The sequence below is a fragment of the Aythya ferina genome, assembly GCF_964211825.1.
Source record: "Aythya ferina genome assembly, chromosome: 4".
In the NCBI taxonomy this organism is placed as follows: Eukaryota; Metazoa; Chordata; class Aves; order Anseriformes; family Anatidae; genus Aythya; species Aythya ferina.
In genome coordinates, this window is record NC_140300.1 from 17,953,841 (window position 1) to 17,974,827 (window position 20,987).

The 20,987-nt window shown below is 37.4% G+C and overlaps 1 protein-coding gene across 5 annotated transcripts in view; it reads right to left on the reverse strand.

Annotated features, from left to right (window-relative positions):
* KCNIP4 (potassium voltage-gated channel interacting protein 4) overlaps window positions 1-20,987 on the reverse strand; it is a 444,218-nt gene that overhangs the window by 324,021 nt on the left and 99,210 nt on the right. The window contains exon 1 of one of the 5 annotated variants that reach the window (XM_084518866.1): window positions 11,160-11,462. The exons of the other annotated variants lie outside the window; for them this stretch is intronic. Within the exon in view, the coding sequence (XP_084374992.1) occupies window positions 11,160-11,247 (88 nt within the window). The 5' untranslated portion in view covers window positions 11,248-11,462. Of the gene's footprint in view, window positions 1-11,159; window positions 11,463-20,987 lie in introns of those variants that run through there. 5 annotated transcript variants of the gene reach the window in all.

Here is a 20,987-nt window from a genome sequence, read left to right on the forward strand (position 1 = left end):
CAAACACTTATTTAATAGAAATGACATACAGCATGGTAACTTCAATTTTGTCTGTCCTCTTCCTGTTAACACACTACAAAAAAATCTTAAGACTTCCAACAAGACTTTTTGGTAGGATCTGTGGGGAAAAAAGCTTTTTGAAATTTATTATATGATGGAGTTAATGTGCTAAAAATATGGGACATTTGAGCAAAACGCTTTCAGAGGAATATGTTTAAAGATTAGGGTGTTGCCTTTAGATCCTGTACTTCAATATATTCTCCTACCCACACAAAATTTTCAGTACTGCTTCATTATTCTGTGATGTCCAATCCATCTGCCATATTCAGTATTATAAAATTTGAAGTTGAAATGCTTTGAACAACACTGAGTTTTGCAGATGCTGCTTAAAAGAAGATAGAGGTATGCATGTTGAGGGAAGCGGAGGCAGTCAATATAGAATTTTTTCTGAATAAGGAAAGTTTACAATTATCAAAAGGAAGGATTAGCAGTGGTTTATTATTAAATATTTTCTAATTAATTGCATTACTTCAAATATGAGTGATCTCCTACAGAAATGCTTGAAGTTCATCTCTTGCTGCAGCATATGTGAAGTACACAGCTAGACTGTTTTTTTGGTGAATAAAAGAAATATTTATAATATGCTCCAGCCTAAAGCACAATGTACCACAAGATCATGAGTTATGGCTTTCTTAGCATTTTGCAGGACTTTTTTTAAGCTAACTGCTGATAAGTTTGATACATCTTGGTCTTTTGTCTCAGAGCACTTCTTACAATACAGTCTACTTCTAAACAAAAAGCTTGTAGGAGGCCTTATTTCTTTAGGATCACATTAAAAAGATGTTTACAAAATTCAGGTACTCAACCATACTATAAAACAAAAATCTAGCAACATTATAATGAGGACTCATGCAAAATTTGGCTAATATATTTATCAAAAGGACTTTAAGAAAAAGGTTGTGTGTTTTTGTTTTGTTTTATTTTTTTCCCCTAATGTTTTCGCAGTCTTGTAGTTTACATTTAGGCATCTCAGTCAATGAAAAGTATGAAACCTAATTAAATGCCAACCTTGTAACATTACTGCATCTATCACATCCTTCTACAAAAGTGATTTCTCTATGAGGAAGACTAATGACAAGCCTACACAGGCAAAAGTTATCAAAGATAATCAGGAAATTGAGGAAGTATAAAGTTACAGTGTCAAACTTCAGATGAAATTTTGATTGGTTTCTTTGAAAAGGCATTTGTCCTTGAGTATGAGATGCCAAAGATTTCACCCTTGCAAACTGGAACTTTCTAGGTGACTACATATAGCATGATATACATAGCGTTCCACATTATATTATATAGATATATATATAAATAGAGTTCGGAGGTTCAGACTATATCAAAGGCAGAAGGCAGAGATGCACTCGAATCATTTTTTCAGGAAAAAAAATCCTTATCAGATTGAGGAACAGTACATTTGTATCAGAACAGGAATTTTCAGCAACACAAAATAACAAAAAAAAAAGCATTTGGAAACAAGTGAAACCTATTATTTCCCCATGAATGCTCATAGTTTGGCTTTTTTGTGACACCTACAAGCTACAATCTCATTTTAAAATAACTTTATTTTAGACCCCATTTACATAAAAAATGGAACATCTTTTTCATCTTTCTGCTCTTTTTTCATGCTGCTTATGATTTTGGTATTTTGGATTAACGCTTTCTTTTAACTTATTCTATCTCTCATTTTATTTTATGCATGTTTTCAACAGATGTTAAAGAAATGTTATTAACCTGCATTCAAAATGGTAATTCACCTTACCTGGTTGTTAAAGTTCCCTATTAGCCCCCTAACAACAAAGCAGCCTCAAATAATGCTTGCAAACCATTGTTCGTCCTCTTGTTATAGATTTTTTCCAACAGTTGCCTGTACCCACTACTTCATCTCTGGCTGGGTTCATTGATCCATTTCTCAATTCTGAATTTTAATGCTGAGTAAAATCCTTTCATTATAGTTTGGCACTGTACTTCCAAAATTCCATCCCATGAAATAAGAGAGAAAAAAAAAAAAAAAAAAGATGGCAGAAATTCTGTAGTTACATTGAAACTGATGAAGAAAATTTTAAAATGTCAGTAGGGAAATGGTGCTGAGAACTCATTAAAGTTTCTTCACTGTTTTCTTTACTACATACTGTAAAATAATTAAGCAGTACTTTTTAAAAATGGATTTATGCATAGTAAACAATGCTGTAAATTCACTTTGGAGTCTACCTTGTATTATTTATTAAAAAACAACCCTCTCATTGAGCTACAATAAAATATCTGAGAAATGAAAATTTATTATACTGGACATACATCGGTGCATCACTATTTGAAAGTCTTTTCAGTATGAAAGAATCACTTAACATTTTCTGTGAACACAAGCAATGAAAAGAAATACAGAAATACTTTTTAGGGGGGTCATATAATATAGCCTTGAGTGACATATATTCCTCTCAAATAGAACAAAGGAAAAGTTTGATTCAAAACAGTTTGAAGTGCTATGGAAAAAATAATCCATAGAAAATTCTACTGCTGTCTTTTCTGTGCACTGCTGCTTTTTAGCAAGATTTTATAAATACAGGGAGAGAACAAGGTTGTCTCAGGGTTATTCATTCAGTAGCCTACTCCTGAGTGCTAAAGTCATTCTTCAACAAAATACTTCTGATGTGCCACTGTGTGCTCTACACTCACAGCTACGTGTCCCTGCAGGGAACAGGCTGGTGACCACTCCACTGCAAGAGCAATACAAGAGCTCAATTAACACCCCCGGTGTGATAGGCCTCATTTGCCTACTTAATCAAATTCAGCCCAGAGCAGAGACACCTTTGCAGTCACAGCACTAAAATCACCTCCTGATATCATATGAGAATGGAAAAGGGACGAGCATAGTATGTCTCCTGCCTGGGAAAGGACAGAAGAAATGGCAAAGGCCACTATGGGAAGAAGTTTGGGAAGGGCTGATAGAGCACACCTGCAGCTCTCGGTGCTCTGCCAAAAAGCAGGATGGCCTTTTGCTGGCCAGTCTTGCACTAGAGTCATTAGTCACTGCACCTGTGCATCCATCTTCACTGCAAGGTATGGAAAAGAAAGGGATGCACGCAGAGGTCCAAGTATAAAAGTGCATGGCTCTTCCTGTGCAATGCCTAGAGGGATGTTCCTCTACTCAGTTTTCACACAGGGTGAGGTCACTATGGTACATTTAGTATTGTACTTTATAATTATGATTTTGAACTTAAAAAAACATAAAACTATCCAAAGATATCCAAGAAACAGATAACCCTTAAATGCATCTAAGCCACATGTTAGAGGCAGAACTAACATCCAGACACAAACTGAGAATAGCTGCATTGTCTACTGCATTATTCTAGTTTCTCAATATTTGTTGATTTGCCATCTCCTTTGCTTGGGAGATAGAAATTTAAGAATCCTGAAAAAAAAGCACCTCTTTGATAACTTTAGGAATGTCAGAGTTGGTGCATGGACATCCATGGAACAGTGCCGGGAAAGGTGAAGTTCACTTGCATGGGCACCATCTAACCAACAGTTTCTGGCACTTCTGGTTTGTAAGAATTTGTGGTGGTTTTACCATGCTGTGCAGCGAAACCCCACAACCGCTCTCTCACTCCCCCTCTTAGATGAGGAGGGGGAGAAGTAAATCAAAGAACAACTCACGGGTTGAGATAAGGATAATTTAATTAAAGGGAAATAATAATAATTAAATAAAGATTATTATGAACTAAACAATTTAACTAAAGGGAAATAAAAAGGGAAAGAGGAAAAGAGAGGGGGAAAGGGAAAAAATAAAAAGAAGGGAGGAAAACAAACAAATAAAACAAATGAAGGCTATGTGGAAGCGCAGAGGAAAGAAATTACTCTCTACTTCCCACAAATGAGCGATGATTGACCATGTCCTTGAAGCAGGGCCTCAATGCACATAGCCGGAGTTCTGGAGGAGGACTGATGTTTTCCCAACGAGAGCCCACCCCTCCCCTCTTCTTCCTGTTTCCACCTTTTATTGCTGAGTGTGACATCACATGGTATGGAATATCCCTTTGGTTGGTTTAGGTCAGCTGCCCTGGTGATGTTTCTCTCCTCACTTTTTGCCCACCCCCTAGGAGGGTTAGAGAGAGGCCCGATGCTGTGCCACTGCTGCTCAGCAGCAGACACAACACTGGTGTGATAACACTGCTGTTCAAGCTACAAGTGCAGAGTACAGCACTGCATGGGCTGCTGCCGGGAAAGTTAACATTCCAGCCAGACCCAGTACAGAATTCAGTGCTAGTACCTCAGAAGGCAAAAGATGTATCAGAAAGGCATAGATTTTATTAAAGAGATGAAAAGCTTGTTCTTTATTATTGCCTAATTGTATTGTCTCTCTGTAGGTTAATAGACCAGAGATCTACTACCACTGCAGGCCTTGCTTCAATCAAGTTATTTCAGCACAGACTCCTTGACTTTGAATGAGATCCAACTGCACAACTTGCTTTAAAAAGACCACGTTTCTTGTTTGCTTGTGTAAAAATGATGGCTTGCTTCCACTTCTTCACTTCGTATGATCCCACACAATACAGCAATGTAGTTTTTCTGCTTCTGTTGCTTTTGTAAGGACTACTGGGAATTGTGTTCCCTTTTACGCTTTCTCATGAATAGTTGCATTTCTTACATAGTTTCCTTTAATCTTCACTTTCAGAGGATTATTCCTGTGACTCAGAGGTGGCCTTAGCAAGTGAGTGTAGTTTCTCATTCATTTATTTTGCTGTGTACTAAGCTAATAAATCTAAGCAAATGCAAAAGTCAGTGCAGGTCTTTCAGAAGGTTATATGATCAATATGGTTAAGCATGAAATTAAAGCCAAACCAGAATTTTAATAACTTGTCATTTTTTCTTTACCTCATTACAAAATCTATTCACTAGATGTTTCACATATTCCCTTCTTTACTTTCCTACCCTGTTATTTTTATTCAGTTCTCAGTCTTTCACAGTTTACCTGAAGCCACCATGATGAAAAATGTTCTCTTGCTAGAAATCCTATCTGAGATGAGGTGCACATTAAGCTAGTTTCATTTGATAATCCATTTCAGTTCACCATATCACTTTCAGTAAAAGTGTATCAGTGAGCAATAGAAAAAAATCCTCTTTAGACCTGCAGCTCTTAAAGGAAATTGTTTGGGGGATAAATTCTACAGGGCCACATGGGTCTGTTTTTCCACATTGTATCACACCAAGCATTGCAGCAAAAACACAGCTCAAGACATGAAGCATCTTCTCATTTTCATGCTCAGAAATTCAGTTGCCTTTTTTTTTTCCTTTTCCTTTTAAACTTACCCAGCCTCAGCCAACCTAACTGCCAGACATCGCTGGCCCAAAAGGTGTCTGATCAGTTCATTAATCATGGCCTGAACTTCAGCACAGCATAAGAAAGTAATGCAGAAGCAGCAGCTGCATACCTGCATATGCCTGGCTGGAACCTGAAGCTGGGCAGGATTTGACAAATGAGCAGCTCAGTCCTTAGCAGCAGCTTTCATCAGAGACAGGCAGATGCCCAGGGACTGCAACTGCTTCAGCCCTCTGATTTTTATCCTCCTTTGCTGTCTGAATCTTTAAGTCCCTCTGAATTTACCTAATTAAGCAGCATGTATAAGAACTGACAGCATGTATAGAGACTACACGCTCTGCTGTTTGGGATGCTGTTACATAGCCATTGCCAGCTATATACATATGACACACACACGTATAAAGAAAATCCACCTTATACAGATTTCTTTTTACTAATTTGTGAGATTATTCTATCTTCCTGTTAAAAGAATATGTCTTATGAGTGTTCATATTGACTAATCAATAAACAGTAGTTCCAGATTTTTGGCTAAACTGAGTACTTTTTTGCAACTTAACAAAACCAAAAATTAAACAATAAAAAATAAACAATTAAAACAACATGGATGAAAAGAACTACTAGAAAATTATAGCAGAATTAACTAAATTGAATAATTTAGGAATACTTTCTTCAATGTTATTCTACTTTAAGATCCAAACAGACCATCTCAGAGGCAATCAGATGCCTACATCTATTTAAACTGAGTCTTCTGAATTTTCAGCATCACCCATTCATAAAGCTATGCAGGAGAATTGACTACACAGATAAAGGTACACTAAATTCATTTGGGGATCAGTTCTTTATTAAAGGAGAAACTATCTTTTTGCATTAGAAGTACGATACTTTTTCATCTCTAACTTTTACTGAGATTTAGAAAATTAATTAATTGTTGGAATATCCTCACTTGCCATATTTAAGATAATTGTTCATAGACCAAATGTAAAGTGTTTTTTCCTTAGCACAAAGCACAAAACTTGAAAAGAGGAAAAAGACAGTATAATTAAATAAAAGAGCTAGTCAGTCACCTCATTCTCTTTTTACATAACCTTTTACTGTAAACGAAAAAAAAGTTATTCTGGAACACTTAGCAACTGTCACTAACTAGTCTATTACATTCCTATAAAATATTTTAATTAATCTTCAGATTTTTATAAGCATTCATTTTGAACTTTTCATAGCTTAATTTAAAAAGCTGATATATATTGTGTGAGTTTTACATTCAGACCCCCTGAAATCAAGTCCCATCGTCTGCTAGATTTTACCCTGTGACTAAAAATCCCAAAGCATTACCCTGATTTTTCAGAATGAATCAATCAACACAGCCACAACATGCATACCTAAAAATTAAGGCTGAGCTGAAACTGGATACTATAACAACCATGGAATCCACACCACACCAGGACTGATGATGAAACAAAGACTGCCTCATGGATTTGTTGTTGTGGTAGAATAGGGTAGGAAAGGGAACAAGGCAGGAAGTTTGCCCAGTGGGGCATTCAGCCTTGGCATTTCCCTCTCTCTAAAATGGGTCATGAAGTAAAGCATCTCCATTAGCATAATTCAATCTATCCATAACTCAGAGCTGGTAAGCATTCAGGATCTCCACGTGGCTGGTACCTATTCTTACATGGTCTTTGTCAAAGATGAATGTCAAAAAGTGATGTGGTGATGGTACTTGCTCTTGGAATGGTTACAGATCTCTTAATTGAATGACTTCATGAAGTGCAGTTTACAGCCCAGGTCTACTCTCTCTCAGATTAATTCCCTAATCATCAGCAAAGACTTCGGTTCCTTGTCACTGTCTGTTTCTGGTTTTGTGATGTTCACATGCTCAGCTGTAAGATGGATAAAGAAGTGGAGAGGACTTATCTCTAATACTGGATTTTGGAAGTAGGTGCATTCTCCTTGAACATGGGGAAACATCTCATTTCTCTTCAGGGAAGGCTGTCAGCTACACACCCCTTATTTCCTGAGTGCAGGAAGGAGGGAGATATCTAATGAATCTATGCAAAGTTAGCAGCCTTGGGAAGGATTAAAAATACCATCTCAAACTGAGGTGGACTTTAGGCACTGATAGGCAGGTAAGTTGCAACAGACACAGCAGGACTTGTCATGAGACTGTGCCTCACCTTCAGAGAAAAGATGCTCAGAGGGCATCTTCCTACTGGCAGTAAGCTAGAAAACATTAATTTACTTGTTTGCGCACATAGAAGGCCAAAGATGATCTTTTGGTAAAACATCAGTTACTTGGGGAAAGTGTTATCAGAAAGTATATATCACATTCACAAACAGATTTAACTAAAATATCTCAAGACTATGATCAATATTACTTTACACAAATGGCATCAGGCTATAGATTAAAAAAAAAAAAAAAAAAAAAACACACACACACAATCAGTCCATAGCTTTATCTGCATAACTCTAGAAGAATATTATCTCAGGTTGCTGGTGAGAGAGAGCACATCACAGCCAGAATTGTTCTTTCTTTCTTTGTAAAAGCGTGTAGCCAAGAATATGAATCCTTCCTCAAAATCCTAGATTACATTGTGGCAGGTACTTAATATGACCATACCCAAAAAGGATACATTCTTAGAAATCTACCACTGAAATCAAGGACACTTCCAATATATCTTTAATTCCCATATTTTATCAGTTTAAATGGTTGAGAAAAACTTCCTGGCCATCGCTCTGAAATTGTTTTTTCCACTTCAGACTAATTTATGGTCCATTTCTCTCTCAGTGGTTAATCCCAGTATTTGTATTACACAAATTCACGATGCATTTGAAAACTGAAACATTTTCAACTGCAGCACAAAATTCTTTATGACAATGTTTCAAAGAACAGGCACTTCCAACATGCCTCAAGAGGCAGCAGGCAATAGAGTAGGGCTTGGTGTGACATTTGAGGAATGCTGTCTTCAAGTATTTGAGGGAGTCTATTTCAGTTGTGGAATCACATCAACTTAATATATAGCAGAAACTACAGAAAGTGAAAAACTTTGTTTAAAAGACTTTCTTCTCACTGCATTTTGCTTTCAACCATGGTAACAAGCTGTCAAATAATAATAAAAAAAAAAAAAAAGGAAGAGATCTGGACTTAGGCAGAGATTATCGTTTAAAGCCCATTGTACAAATGTATGTAGCATTTGCCCTTAAGTAAGAGGGGTAGTTTCCTTAGCATTGGTTGAATAGTTGAATATTAAGCACAAGTCCATGTTTACAAAGCATCCCAGACAGACATATTAGATAATATTTAATACAGAAATATAAATCAAGTTTCACCATAAAACAGGTCCATTTAGCAGATTACAAAATGCGAGCAGTAAAAACAGTCAACAACAGTGACTACTTAGTTGGGCCTATAGACAAACCGAGCCTTTGTCCTAACTCTCTTCACGCGTATTAGAAGATAACAGGATCACAACACCAGTGCTTGCACAGGTTTATATTAATGAAGATGAGCTACCTATCTATTCATTATGCTTACCCATACAGAAAAAAGGTATGGATTAGATTTAGCGCACAAACTTTCAACAATGTGTAGTTCCCACTTAGTGTTAAGTATAAATTTAAAGGAACACCTGAAAGATAAAACATGGGCCAAATCTTATCAACAGGGAAGTTTAATTGGGTTCCCCACTGTCTGTACTCCTTACTAGATACCTATAGTGTGAAAATAAATTGGTGACTTGAGTCATGTAAGCAGAGCAGAGTGCCTGCATGCGAAAATCTCAATAAGCACATATTTTAGTTTCTGACAGTGATTCTACATTTCAGAACAAACACTCATTATAGAAAAAGCAATAGGTTCAATACAACAAATTAACTACAGTTTTCTAACACTTTCAACTATACTTCCTCATTCATCTTTGTTAATTATCATCTAATTATCAGCATAATGAATTATGCATTAGATTTTGAAGATGGAAGAGTTAACTAGTATTGCAACAGTTGTGGTTGATGCAAACTACCAGATGTGGTAGATGCACCTATGCAAGATCTGAACAGTGTAGCTCTACCTCTTCACGATTCAATTACTGTCACATTACATTTTGATCTTACTTGTTACATCATTTGAACACAGCATGGTCTATTATAGTAAAAGTAGTAAGATACTACCGTTACCTGTAACAGAAGTAAATGAAAATCCTGGGAACTTTCTCAGTTCCTAAGAGTTCTGTGAAAGTGCCTTGAATCCCTAATGCAAAAGACTTGATTAAGGCTTGTTCCCTTTAAAGTAACATATTTTGTAGATTCTAGTGGCTTTCCAGTAATTTAGCCTCCAAAATGTGCTTCTTAATTATAAGTGAAACAACTTTTTTTAGTAGTAACATTATAACCAGTATCCACAACAACTATGGCAAATGGTTTTGAATTGTGAGCTTAGAAAGCTTGCAATGCAAACATCAGTCTGAAAAATAGAGCACATCATTTGGTAGACAAGAAAGGAAAAGCCTGAATGACTTTGTGAAATAGGAGTATTGGCCTTCATCTCTAATACAGCTTTCTTCTTGCATCGTCTATTACTTAATTTCCATAGCAACCCACAGGAGCAAGAAGTCAGCATTTCAAAGAAATCTGAATTGATACAATACACAAAAAAGAAACAATGACAGAATAAGAATAAGACAGAAAAAGACAGGGAAATTCTGCTTTATGGAACACTCAGGGTTACTGAAAAGCTACACTAGTTTATACTAGATTTACGTAAGTTACAAGTACCTTATAAAGTACTGGTTGCCAGTGATTTCTACAGCAGTATAACCCAAAATAGTGATAAATGCAATTTATCAATAAAGTATGAGTGAAGAGTCAACTCTGCTTTCAAATCTTTCAAACAGTGGTTAATAAATCAAAAAAAAAAAATATATCAGCAGAAACTTTCAAAAGGCAAAGTGAACGGCATTTAATTCTCAATAACCCTGTTAGTATAATTGGTTGTTATCTGCTAAGGCTGGACTAGCACCTCTGCTTGATGATTTTTGCAAGGAAAAATATATCTGACGTCTAGAAAGAAGCAAAGTTGTATTATCAGTACAGAATGACATATCGCATAAGCTGTCATATGTGACAGTCACTGGGAATAACCAAAGAAAATGCTGATTTGCAAGAAAAGTGTGTTTTCCCAAGTGCTAAGAAGAAAACTATACAGTTTTATCAATCCAGCTTACAAATCCCTTCTGGCACTCTACAATTGATCCAAGGTTACCCAAAATAGATTAAGTTGACAGCCACTTAAGTTCCAATTTTTTTTTAGGGGCAAAAAGCACAAGCATTATTTAAAGTTTGCAGCGAGCTGCTACAGCACCTCATCACAGTTGGTTTACATGTGGAAATAAGCAAAAACAAGTGTCTGCGAAAAAGAACGTAGCCTTAGTGTGGAGATAAATCTGTAGGGAAGAGAGAAAATAAAAAGCTGGACCTTCCCCCTCTATGGCCATGCATCCCGTGGGTGCTGTGCTCCCTGTTAGGGCACACACGTGAGCAGGTGAAGGCACGTACACACGCAGCCCCATCAGGGTGCAGGTATGCCAGTGCTCAAGGGAACCCCTCACACTGTCTGAACACCGCAACGTTCAGAAGCCTACATGCTCTGTTTTTATTATCCCCAGCCACAAATTAGTCCGTAGGTTTCTTTTTATTACTTACAAGATGAGAATTATAAACATAAAGCAATGCCATCACTACATTAAACGCAGGCAATCGTCCTGCTACCACGCCGCACGGTTAGACCACAAAGAAAAACAGTCGTTACCTGTGTGAAGAGAACCTGTGATTAGCCTGAGAAGGTACTGGGCAAATTTCATGATTTCACGCTTACACCGCTTCCTACAGCCACTCATCTTAAGCAACAAGGTATTCCTCTGAGAAGAGCCGGGCACTTTTGCCGATAGAGGGAACCGTTCCTGGCAGCAAACTTCTGAGGCAGTTGGCAGCCTCGCAACTCGCCTTCTCCCAGCAGCCGAACCCAAACTCCCCCGGCTCCTTCCCTCCGCTGCCTGCCGAGCACAGCCCCGGGGCACCGGAGGGCACCGGGGGGCGCCGGGGGGCCGGAGCCGCTCCCGCCGCAGGCGCTGCCCGCGCACAGCCCGCGGCCGGCTCGGCGGGCACCGCAGCCCCGGGGCGGGGCCACGCACCCCTCACATCACACACACCCCACAGACATCACACACAGACACGACACACCACCACACGCATCACACAGGCTCCGCTTTGCCCCTCAGGGAATCAGCAAGGGAGAAGAGGGCACGGCATCGCTCCGTTTTGCTGGGAGGAGGATGGAAAAAAATAAATCACAGCACAACATCAAAAGGTGGATTTAACAGAAAACATCCCAGCGGCGGATATCTCAGCGTGCTGCTCAAGGTCAGAGCAGAGGTCTGCCTCCCCTCCAGCTCACCTGCAGAAGGCAGGGGAACTGGGCAGCTCCTGGCTGGCCCCCCGAAAGATGCAGGGCCCCACGGGGTCCCCAAGGCTGGGGCAGGCAGCAGCCAACAGACCTCAGCTAGGGTGGCTCCAAGAAAGGCTTTTTTTTTGGGGGGGGGGGGGAAGCTGCACGCAGTCTTTGCTGCTCCCGCATAAATTCATGCTTTGCTGCCTTGCGTGAGAGAAGCATTTCCTATTAATAAAAGTGATCTGCTGAAGTCTTTCCCCATGAGCAGAGAAGCTGAAGAATACGTTTTCATTTCCCTCGGACTACTTCCCTGGACTACAGAAACACAGAACAACTCGGAGTATTGCATTAGATGGTGATGCAATATGTAATGCCTAATACAGTTAAAAGAAGACAAAGAACCCATTAAGGAAAAGCTTAACAGAAGAAAATCACTGTCTGATCTAATTTTAATGACAGCATCGACCACACAAACATTTTGGTGAATGCCTTTAAAAAACTGTAATAAACACAAATGCACATCTTCAAACTATTTTTGTACTGTGCACTGAGCAGAGATAAATACATTATAGATGCAACACATCAAAGCATTAGCAAACTTGCAGTTTGATGACATGTTTTCTGTCTATGCTAACTAAAACACAAGCCTTCTCTCTTATGCTTGCTATGAGGCCATGAAGCTATCAGAAAGAGCAAAAATGAAATACCCCCAAGAAATCCCCGTTTTACCCCATTGCAGGGTTTAGCCCTGGAAGGAACTAGGCAAGTTTCAGCGTTTTGTATTTGCACTGCTTCTTCCTACAGCCACTCTTCAATTTAGAAACAGCATTAAAAAATAATTAAATCCACCACCAACAAGAAAACAAAACCTTGCCACAGAGAGTTTAACACCAATGCCACCTTCTTCTACCTCTGAAAGGGAAATTCCCTAAACAGCTGGTAGAAGTGAAGATGGATACTGAAAACACAGACGAGCATCTCGTCTTTGGCTGAGGACAGAAGAGGCCAATGCAAATGGTTCTCAGCCAGAGTCCTTGACCTGCTTAATCCTTTAACATTTTTAATTGCTTTATATAAATTTCACTTGCAGTAGTACTTCAAAATGAAGAAGTGAAATACTGTTTTTCTAAAGCTTTAAATAAGCATTGTCACCATGATAATTTTTTCCCCTCCCCTAAAACAATGTAGCATCAGTTCTGACACATTTTCCTAAACCTTTTACATTTCAATACAGCAATAACAGTAATTACTGTCTAAGAAAAAGTTCATGTAAGGTTTCTGACCAGTTTGAATAAGAGGCTTTTAACAAAGAGCGTAATATTCTGATAAAACTGGATTCAAATCTAGCTCCCATTGTTTTCCTGCTCAAAACAAATGGCTGTCTAATCTTTGAAGAGAAGCCACATACACCAAATCAAAAAACAATCAAACAAACAAAACAAAAAACCAACATGCAGATCAGGGAAGAATGAAAAGGAAAATCATAATGAAGAATAGTTAAAAAAAAAAAAAAAAAAAAAAAACACCATGGTTTTGTCAATAAATACATTATAGTGAAATAACGTTGGAGAATTCCAACTCCTATGTATGGGCAATATATACTTTTTTTTTTTTTTTTTTTTTTTTAAGATGGGACACATTAAAGCCTCCAGAAACAGTCTCTGCACTGGAATATAAAAATACTTTTTATTATAAGAATGATTGTCCCCCTACTAATTCATAATATATATAGGTCTGAACTAAAATATTTTTATTATTTTTATTTTTATTAAGATTTCTATTAATATCAGAAGGACATGATCAGTTCCTGGAAATTCTGACTTGGGAATCAGGTACTTAGAAATCAGGGCTTAAAAACCACTACTGAAGTACAATGTATATTATAATAATATAGAATAATATTAGAATAAAGTATGCAAAACAATTCTTTTCCCAGAGTTTAAAAAAAAGCAAATGCAAGGAGAATGTAATTATTGTTTGTAAGCTCTTGGATTTTCAAATTAGTTTACCCAGCCCAAGTGACAGGCACCCCAAAACAACACAAAGCAACTTATTTTATTTTGAAGTTCTTGGAATGCATGAAATAAAAGGGCAGGAAATGTGTTTTTATTTGTTTTAAAAGAGACCAACCACAGCAGTACTTTAAATACAAAATAGAAAAGTTCCCATGAATGTACGAAGTGTACTCTACAGCTCTTAGTAATCAAATATTTTCTATGAAGATTTTCTATGAAGATTTTTAAACACAGCTATGGGAAAAATCTTCCTTAAAAAGAATAATCCATTGTGATGACTTAGCATAAAATGGGAAATGTTGAATTAGCTAGCACTCTAGTTTCTTTTTGAGAAAAAAAGAACTAAATGCAGATTGCATTTAATAACAAAATAAAGCAAAATCACATGTTAAAAATACTCCATCAGAAAAACTTGAATGTCATAGCTAACAACAGCAAGGACTCAACTTGCAAAAAAAGCGCTGCATTTTTTTATTTTTTTTATTTTTTTAAGAAAAAAAGATAATAAAAAATCCCTGCAATAAGGATGACATTGCCTGTTAGATGCAAGTCCACTAGACTGGCAATAAAAAAAATAAATAAATAAATAAATAAAAAAAAACAAACAAAACCACAAAACAACATGAGTTGAAGTGACATATGCCGAGTACACAAGCTGATCAGGTTCTTGGAGACTATTTGCATTGTATGTTTCATTCACATACATTATTTAAAGCATTCTTCCAACTTCAAAGAGTGCAATTTCCTCCTGAAGTAGCCTGTGCTATTCCTTAAAAAGAACAAATTTGAATCTTCTAAAAACGACAAATTCAGTAAGCGGCCTCAACCTCAGAAAGGGTCAACCAGGAGCACTGAGAACCTGTATACAGTTTCCTCACTGTTGACTGAAGAGCCTTGCCAGAGTCTTTGTTCATAATGCAAATGCTGAATTCCACAACTGAACATTTTATCACAGTGTTTCTAGCCACCTTATTTCAAAGAACAGATATTTACAACCTAAGCACATGGCAAGAAATAACAGATGGGCAGAAACAAGCAGATGGGTGAACACAAGGTAACAGTGAGATGTTTATGGTCAGCGCAATAAACAGCTGCCATGCATAGATGACCATCATCATATCTCCTCTCAGTTGCTCCTTGCCTGTCATAAATGTGAGAGTCTTTCTAAATCGAAGTCCCCAGTGTATTTATTTTAATAGCTTTTTTTTTCTTGACTCAACAGTATCTTGTAGCAGGGTGTCCAAAGCTGATTACCATCTAAAATAGATGGTAGCAGGATTAGAGCCCTTTTTCACATAAAGCACCAGAAACTGCAGAATTCCACCATATTAATCATTTCTATAACCATACCAGCCATGGCTTTAGCCACAAACAGTAAGCAGCAATACAAATTTCTCCCCAAAATTGATTATTTTGCCCAAGTTTAAGTCTTAAATAATAACACAAACCAGCAATTGTTACATGCTAGAATGTGAGCTGGGAAAGTAGAGAGGCAAACAGATATTCCCTTCCTCACTGTTCCATACCAACTAGGGGATGAGGCTAAATTTACTTGGTTTAGAACTGTTATTGCTCATTGCTTTCTGTCCTGAATGTTACAGCAATAACAGGCAACACAAAAATCTTTCTACTTTATCTACTCCATATTAAAATGGATATTCATATCGGATGTGGACATAGCCTTGTTCTGTCGTGGGTGGGAATAGTAATTGCCACAGAGCCCAGAACAGTTAGCAGGGGGATTGCCAATGTACTTAGTTAAGGCAACAACTTACTTTTTATATAGCAAAAACAAACAAAGGCTTCATAGCAAAAACAAACAAAACAACAACAACAACAAAAAAACTTCATAGCATCCCAACTTCACTTATACATTCTGTCCATGATGTTTCTTAATGTGCAACACAAAAGAACAAGAGACCTTTACCACTGCCTATACCACAGAAAATTAATGCACAATCTTCCTGCTTCTGTCCCTAGTTTTTAGCTTCTCCTGAAAGCTTGCTAAGAATAATATCCTCAAAAATCAAACAACTAGTGCTGTGCTGAGAATAGTACTACAGAAAAATGACTATCTCATACTGTTCACATATCAGCGAGTCATACACATGCTCCATTCTAATAGCTAATACTTGTATACAAGAAATTACTTCCATTGCTGTTACATTTCTAGACCCTATAGTTTCAAACTTAATTTTGTTACATTTATGGAGCTCAGTAAAACCTGGTGGCTTAGCCAGCAAGAACATAAAACCTTTGACCAGCATAACAAAAACACTTCTTAAAACACTTGTCATTTGTCTCTATTATTTCTGACTTCCCTGTAACTAGCTACTCAATCAGAATGCCTTTTTTTTTTTAAACCTACTCTGTGTCCTTGAAGCTTACCCCAGGGATTCATTTACACACAACACTCTAAGATGATACTGCAGACGGTCAACGAGGAGCTACAGCTGCCTCAACCTCCCACACAGTCCTCTCTTGCCTAATTAAATATTCATCACTCCCGAATGCTGTGGTGTCAAACATGAGCAACTTCCCAGCCTGACCTTCCACAGCCAGCCAGAGGTTTGTGCTGGAGAATAAACAAGACTGGGACTTACCTGCTGAAACATAAAATAGCATAATGCAGTTTTCATGTTGCACATTAAGTTTTGTGCACATGCTGTAAAATTCTTACTGCAGAACGTAGAGTACTGCCTTTAATGTTCAATATAACTTGAATCTCTGTATGCAAAGCTAACTATAAAAACCTGCATGAGCAGTGTTACGAATAATCTTTCTGCAGAACACTAAAATCTATTCACCCTTATTATACAGACCCCATTTTGCACGTGCAGCCTTATCTTCCAACTTAAACCAATTCTGAGTGTTCTCAAATGGAAAAAAAAATGTACACTATCAACAAGTATATGGGTTCTCTCTTTGTTTTGTGGCTCTGAGTTCATAAGTGTCATAAATTCACATATGCCGTCCATAAGAAGTTTAAGTTTTGCCCCCAAGATGAAAGAATTAATTCCTAATTTCTCTTCCCCATGGAAAAAGATATCTGGAGTTATACTCATTTTATTTCTACTAGACTCTACACACATTTAGATCTCTATTTAATGGAAGAGAGAAAAATCTTCCATCTCATCTTCTCAGTCAAGTGCTAACCTAGAGTTTTCAGGGATCATTCCCCCATGATCACCACCACCTCTCCATCATTTTTGCTATCCCAAAACAATTGTGAATGCTGTAAATTTGCAGTTTAATCAGTGAGTCAAACTAAATGTGCAAAATTTAAATTTAGAGGTGCAACTCCTGAAGTCTTCACATCATCACATGAGTTGTGAAGCATTTGGGTCAATATACTGCAGCTACTACCTCAGAGAGGAGAAACAAAAGGCAGAAGCAACCTCCCAAGCAGCTGTTCAGAGCCTACATTGTATATCACCCTTGGTTAGAGTAATTTTGAAACAGCTGTCCTGAACCCCAAAATTGATCCTGTTAAGTATTCACATATAAGCATATATGAAGTACAAAGTTAAACTATCCCAATGCTAGGCCCGCAGTGTCTGTCTTTCCCATGCTAGCAGGGTCCTGCAGATACTGAGGACAGCCTTTCTACAATGCTGCACTACCTTTTAGTTATAAGCAGTTACTCATCTACTCCCCAGTTTACCAGAACTGTTGCAATTGCAATACTGGCCCATAGATTTTTCCACATAATACGGGTGATTAGCTCTCCCTATATATATATAATAATTAAAATTATTATTTTCCTATTTGTTCAAATTGACTTAGAATTGATCTGGTTAGTCTGATAGACCTGACTTGAACCCTGTTCATCCATAAGAAAAGTTCATATATGCTCAGAATTGTACCACTCAAAACTAAGTTTTTCTACACTGCACAATTATTTGCATCACAGAGAAATGAAAAACACATTCCAAAAGTTTTATTTATTTTATTTATCAACTCCATTAAGTTTGAAATCCATCTTGGCTTCACATTATGGATAAGCCTGAAGAAGCTACACATTACGTAGTGCAAATAGGATGCAATGATCAAGGATTTAAATGGATGTGATGCTCTCATTTATCTTTGCTGGCCCTGTAAAGTAAAATCTCTGAGTTTGCATTATGATCTTGAAGTCACACACTACACACAGCTGCAGATTTTGATGACCTTATACAACATCCATGCAGTATCATTTTTCTCCCTGCCTCCTAACACACATTCTTATGTGGCCGTATATACTGCCACTTCTCCAAGAAGTATGGCCACGACTACCTGCAGCTTCAGGCAAGCTTCCCTCATCTGTCCATGTAATGCTTCTTTAAATCAGTCCTCAAGGACCAGAGACAGGAGGAGGAAGAATAAAAGTTAATCTTAGAGATTAAAAAAAGCAGTACAATGGAGCAAAGAAGGAATTTAATCTTGTGTGTGACCCACAGGCATTAATGAAAGGCTAAATCTTTGATTCCTAGCTCAGAGCATCTCATAGCACAGGTGGTATTTGGGCTGTTGTGCTTCAGAGCTCAGGAAACCATAGAAATTCAGCATGACATCACTGCAGTCCCTTAGCAATAACAGTCTAAAAAGATTTAATCACATGAGGGCCTTCAGCATAAATTTAAGTCATTTTCCAACTCCCTAGCCTAAGGAAGTGAAGTAGTTTTTATTATGAACTCAGCTATTATGAGGTTACAAGTCAGTGATAACCACAATAATCTATATATGGTCTAGGCAAGCAAAAGAAAACTTCATTAGTTGGCTGTAAATAAATTTCCAACTTAGAAGCCTAGAACAGGAAGTTAACTGCAAGGCTGGTAATGGCAACAGAGCATTTCTCTCATTTCTATACAGCAGCACAATAATTCTTCTATCGCACACACTCTTCTGAGCATTGGTGTTGATGAAGGATACAGGAAAATACCACCAGTTACCAGAAAAATGATGGTAAACTTCTGAGGTCTTGTACAGTACAGGGGCAAGTGAGCATTCTTAAGCCCTACAGAAAGTTCTTAGTTCATAGCTGCTCCATGTGCCTGAATATAGAATTTCAGTCACCAAGTAGAATCACATTTTATATTACAGAAATTATGACTTCCAACTTTCCCCCATCGGAATAGGACAGCTACTTCTACTGCAGAAACTATATTAAAAATGGAAGAGATAAGCTGTTCAGTCAAAAAATAAATTCTATTAGAGTTATCTCAAGTCCAAGGAACTAGATTGAGAAAAAAATCTCTGAAATTTCCAATACACAGGTAACTTGTCAGGTATAAGCATCTTAATTGCAAAGATGCCCTTACCAGTTTCTGTCAATAAAGAATTTATGGCATTATGTACAGCTTTAGTTCTCACCTCTTGGTTAAAGTGGATAATTCCACACTCCTTAAATTAAAGATGCTTTCAATTAGTAATCACATTTCATCCTACGTTTTATATCATCATTAGCCAGACTCCCCCATATTGACTGGGGGATTGATTTCAGAGAATTCAAGTTGGTCACATTTTACTAGCTTAACTTTGTTTTCCACATGATGACTGAGGGGGAAAAAAAAGAAAATTGGGTAACAGATGTTTTATCTAGTTGATTTTCTCTGAAGGTAAAATGTTTATTTGAAAACATGTATAGAATTTTCTCACTTTTTAATATTGTTTCTAAATAAAACATTTTGCTTTGGCTGTGGGGGGGTGGGGGTGGGGGGAGACTGGCACAACAAGTGTGCTTTTTGTGACTCTGTCTTGGAAAATAACTAATAAAAATTAGAATAGTACCAACAGGAGGAAGTCTTATTTCAAAACATTTTACAGCCTGAGGGAAGATTATGATACTACCTAGGGAAGGAAGAAGGATGATATCAAAGTGAAATTATTCCTGAAGGTCTCTGGTCATGGATCTCATTGCACTACAAGATCTCAGATCAGTATGAACTTTTGCAATTGGACTAATAACTTTTCTTTCTATATATATATTTTGATTATGAATTATTTTATATTTGCTTATTTAAACATTAACTCTTGACTCTGTAGATGTATAGACCAGATACAGACAATGTGTCGTATCTGGTGTGCTGCTTCTTTTGCCCACAGCAAGATTTCGTAACGCCTTCTCCTACCATAAGAACATGTATTCCTTCCAGTCGACTTTCACAGCAACACATCCTCATGGTCTAACCACTTTCATTCATTAAAGGCAGTGCTATTTCTGAACTTCCTTAGCAGTAGAAGAACATAATTTCCTCGCATTGACCTTGTGCCCACTCTAAATGTGGGGTTCAGACTGATCACCATAGCACACAGACAGCAAGAAGCAAACCAATTTTTACTTTATATCATTAAAGACATTCCTGCACCTGAAAAAGTAGCTAAGGTATCTGAATTGGGTAATAACAGAGTTTCTACATCACTTAGATCTTTCACAGTAAATTAGACTTTTCTCAGGGGCTGGGTTCTTTCTTGTACTGCCTCTCCAGAGGCTCCTATCCTGGTTTCCCTTCTAGAAATGGATTTTCAAAACCATTTCCACTCCTTGTCCAGACTTTATTTACTTCTATAAAGATGCTTTCTTTTATAACTCCCCTTTATCTGGTCCATTACTAGATAATCTATTCCATGGCTATAAACATCTGGCATTTAAACTAAAAAATCTGGTTTGCCCAGAGCAACAGCTATCCCTTTCCCAGCAGTGCTTTAAGCAGAAAGTGATCAAATTTTAATGATACTCTTTTGTTATCTTAAACCAACTGCAAAAATTACCCCCGTCACTTCCCCTGGGTTTGAAGGATATCAGCGAATTTATCCATTCTAAATGGCACAAAGCTTTTGGTGGTTAAAATGCACATCTGCTCTAAAGAGATGACAAAAGTTGTAACAAAAATGCTACAGTACTCAAAAGTTTAAGCAATCAAATACTTAAGGCCAAGGCATTATTCCAAAGTTAAAGAACCCTTTACAAATCTGAATTCAGAATGAAGATGGAAAAAAAAAAGCTTCATTTTCAAGCCTATAACTTTTTTCCTATCAGAGACCTATAAAAAAAATTCAACTTACAAACAATTAGCTATTGCAGATCTGCCAAGTATCAAATACCCTGAAAGATTTTTGTTAACAACTTCATAATAAAGATATTCTGCTTGCTGAATCCTCAGTGTTTTTCTATAGTTTTTTTCCTCCCTATAAG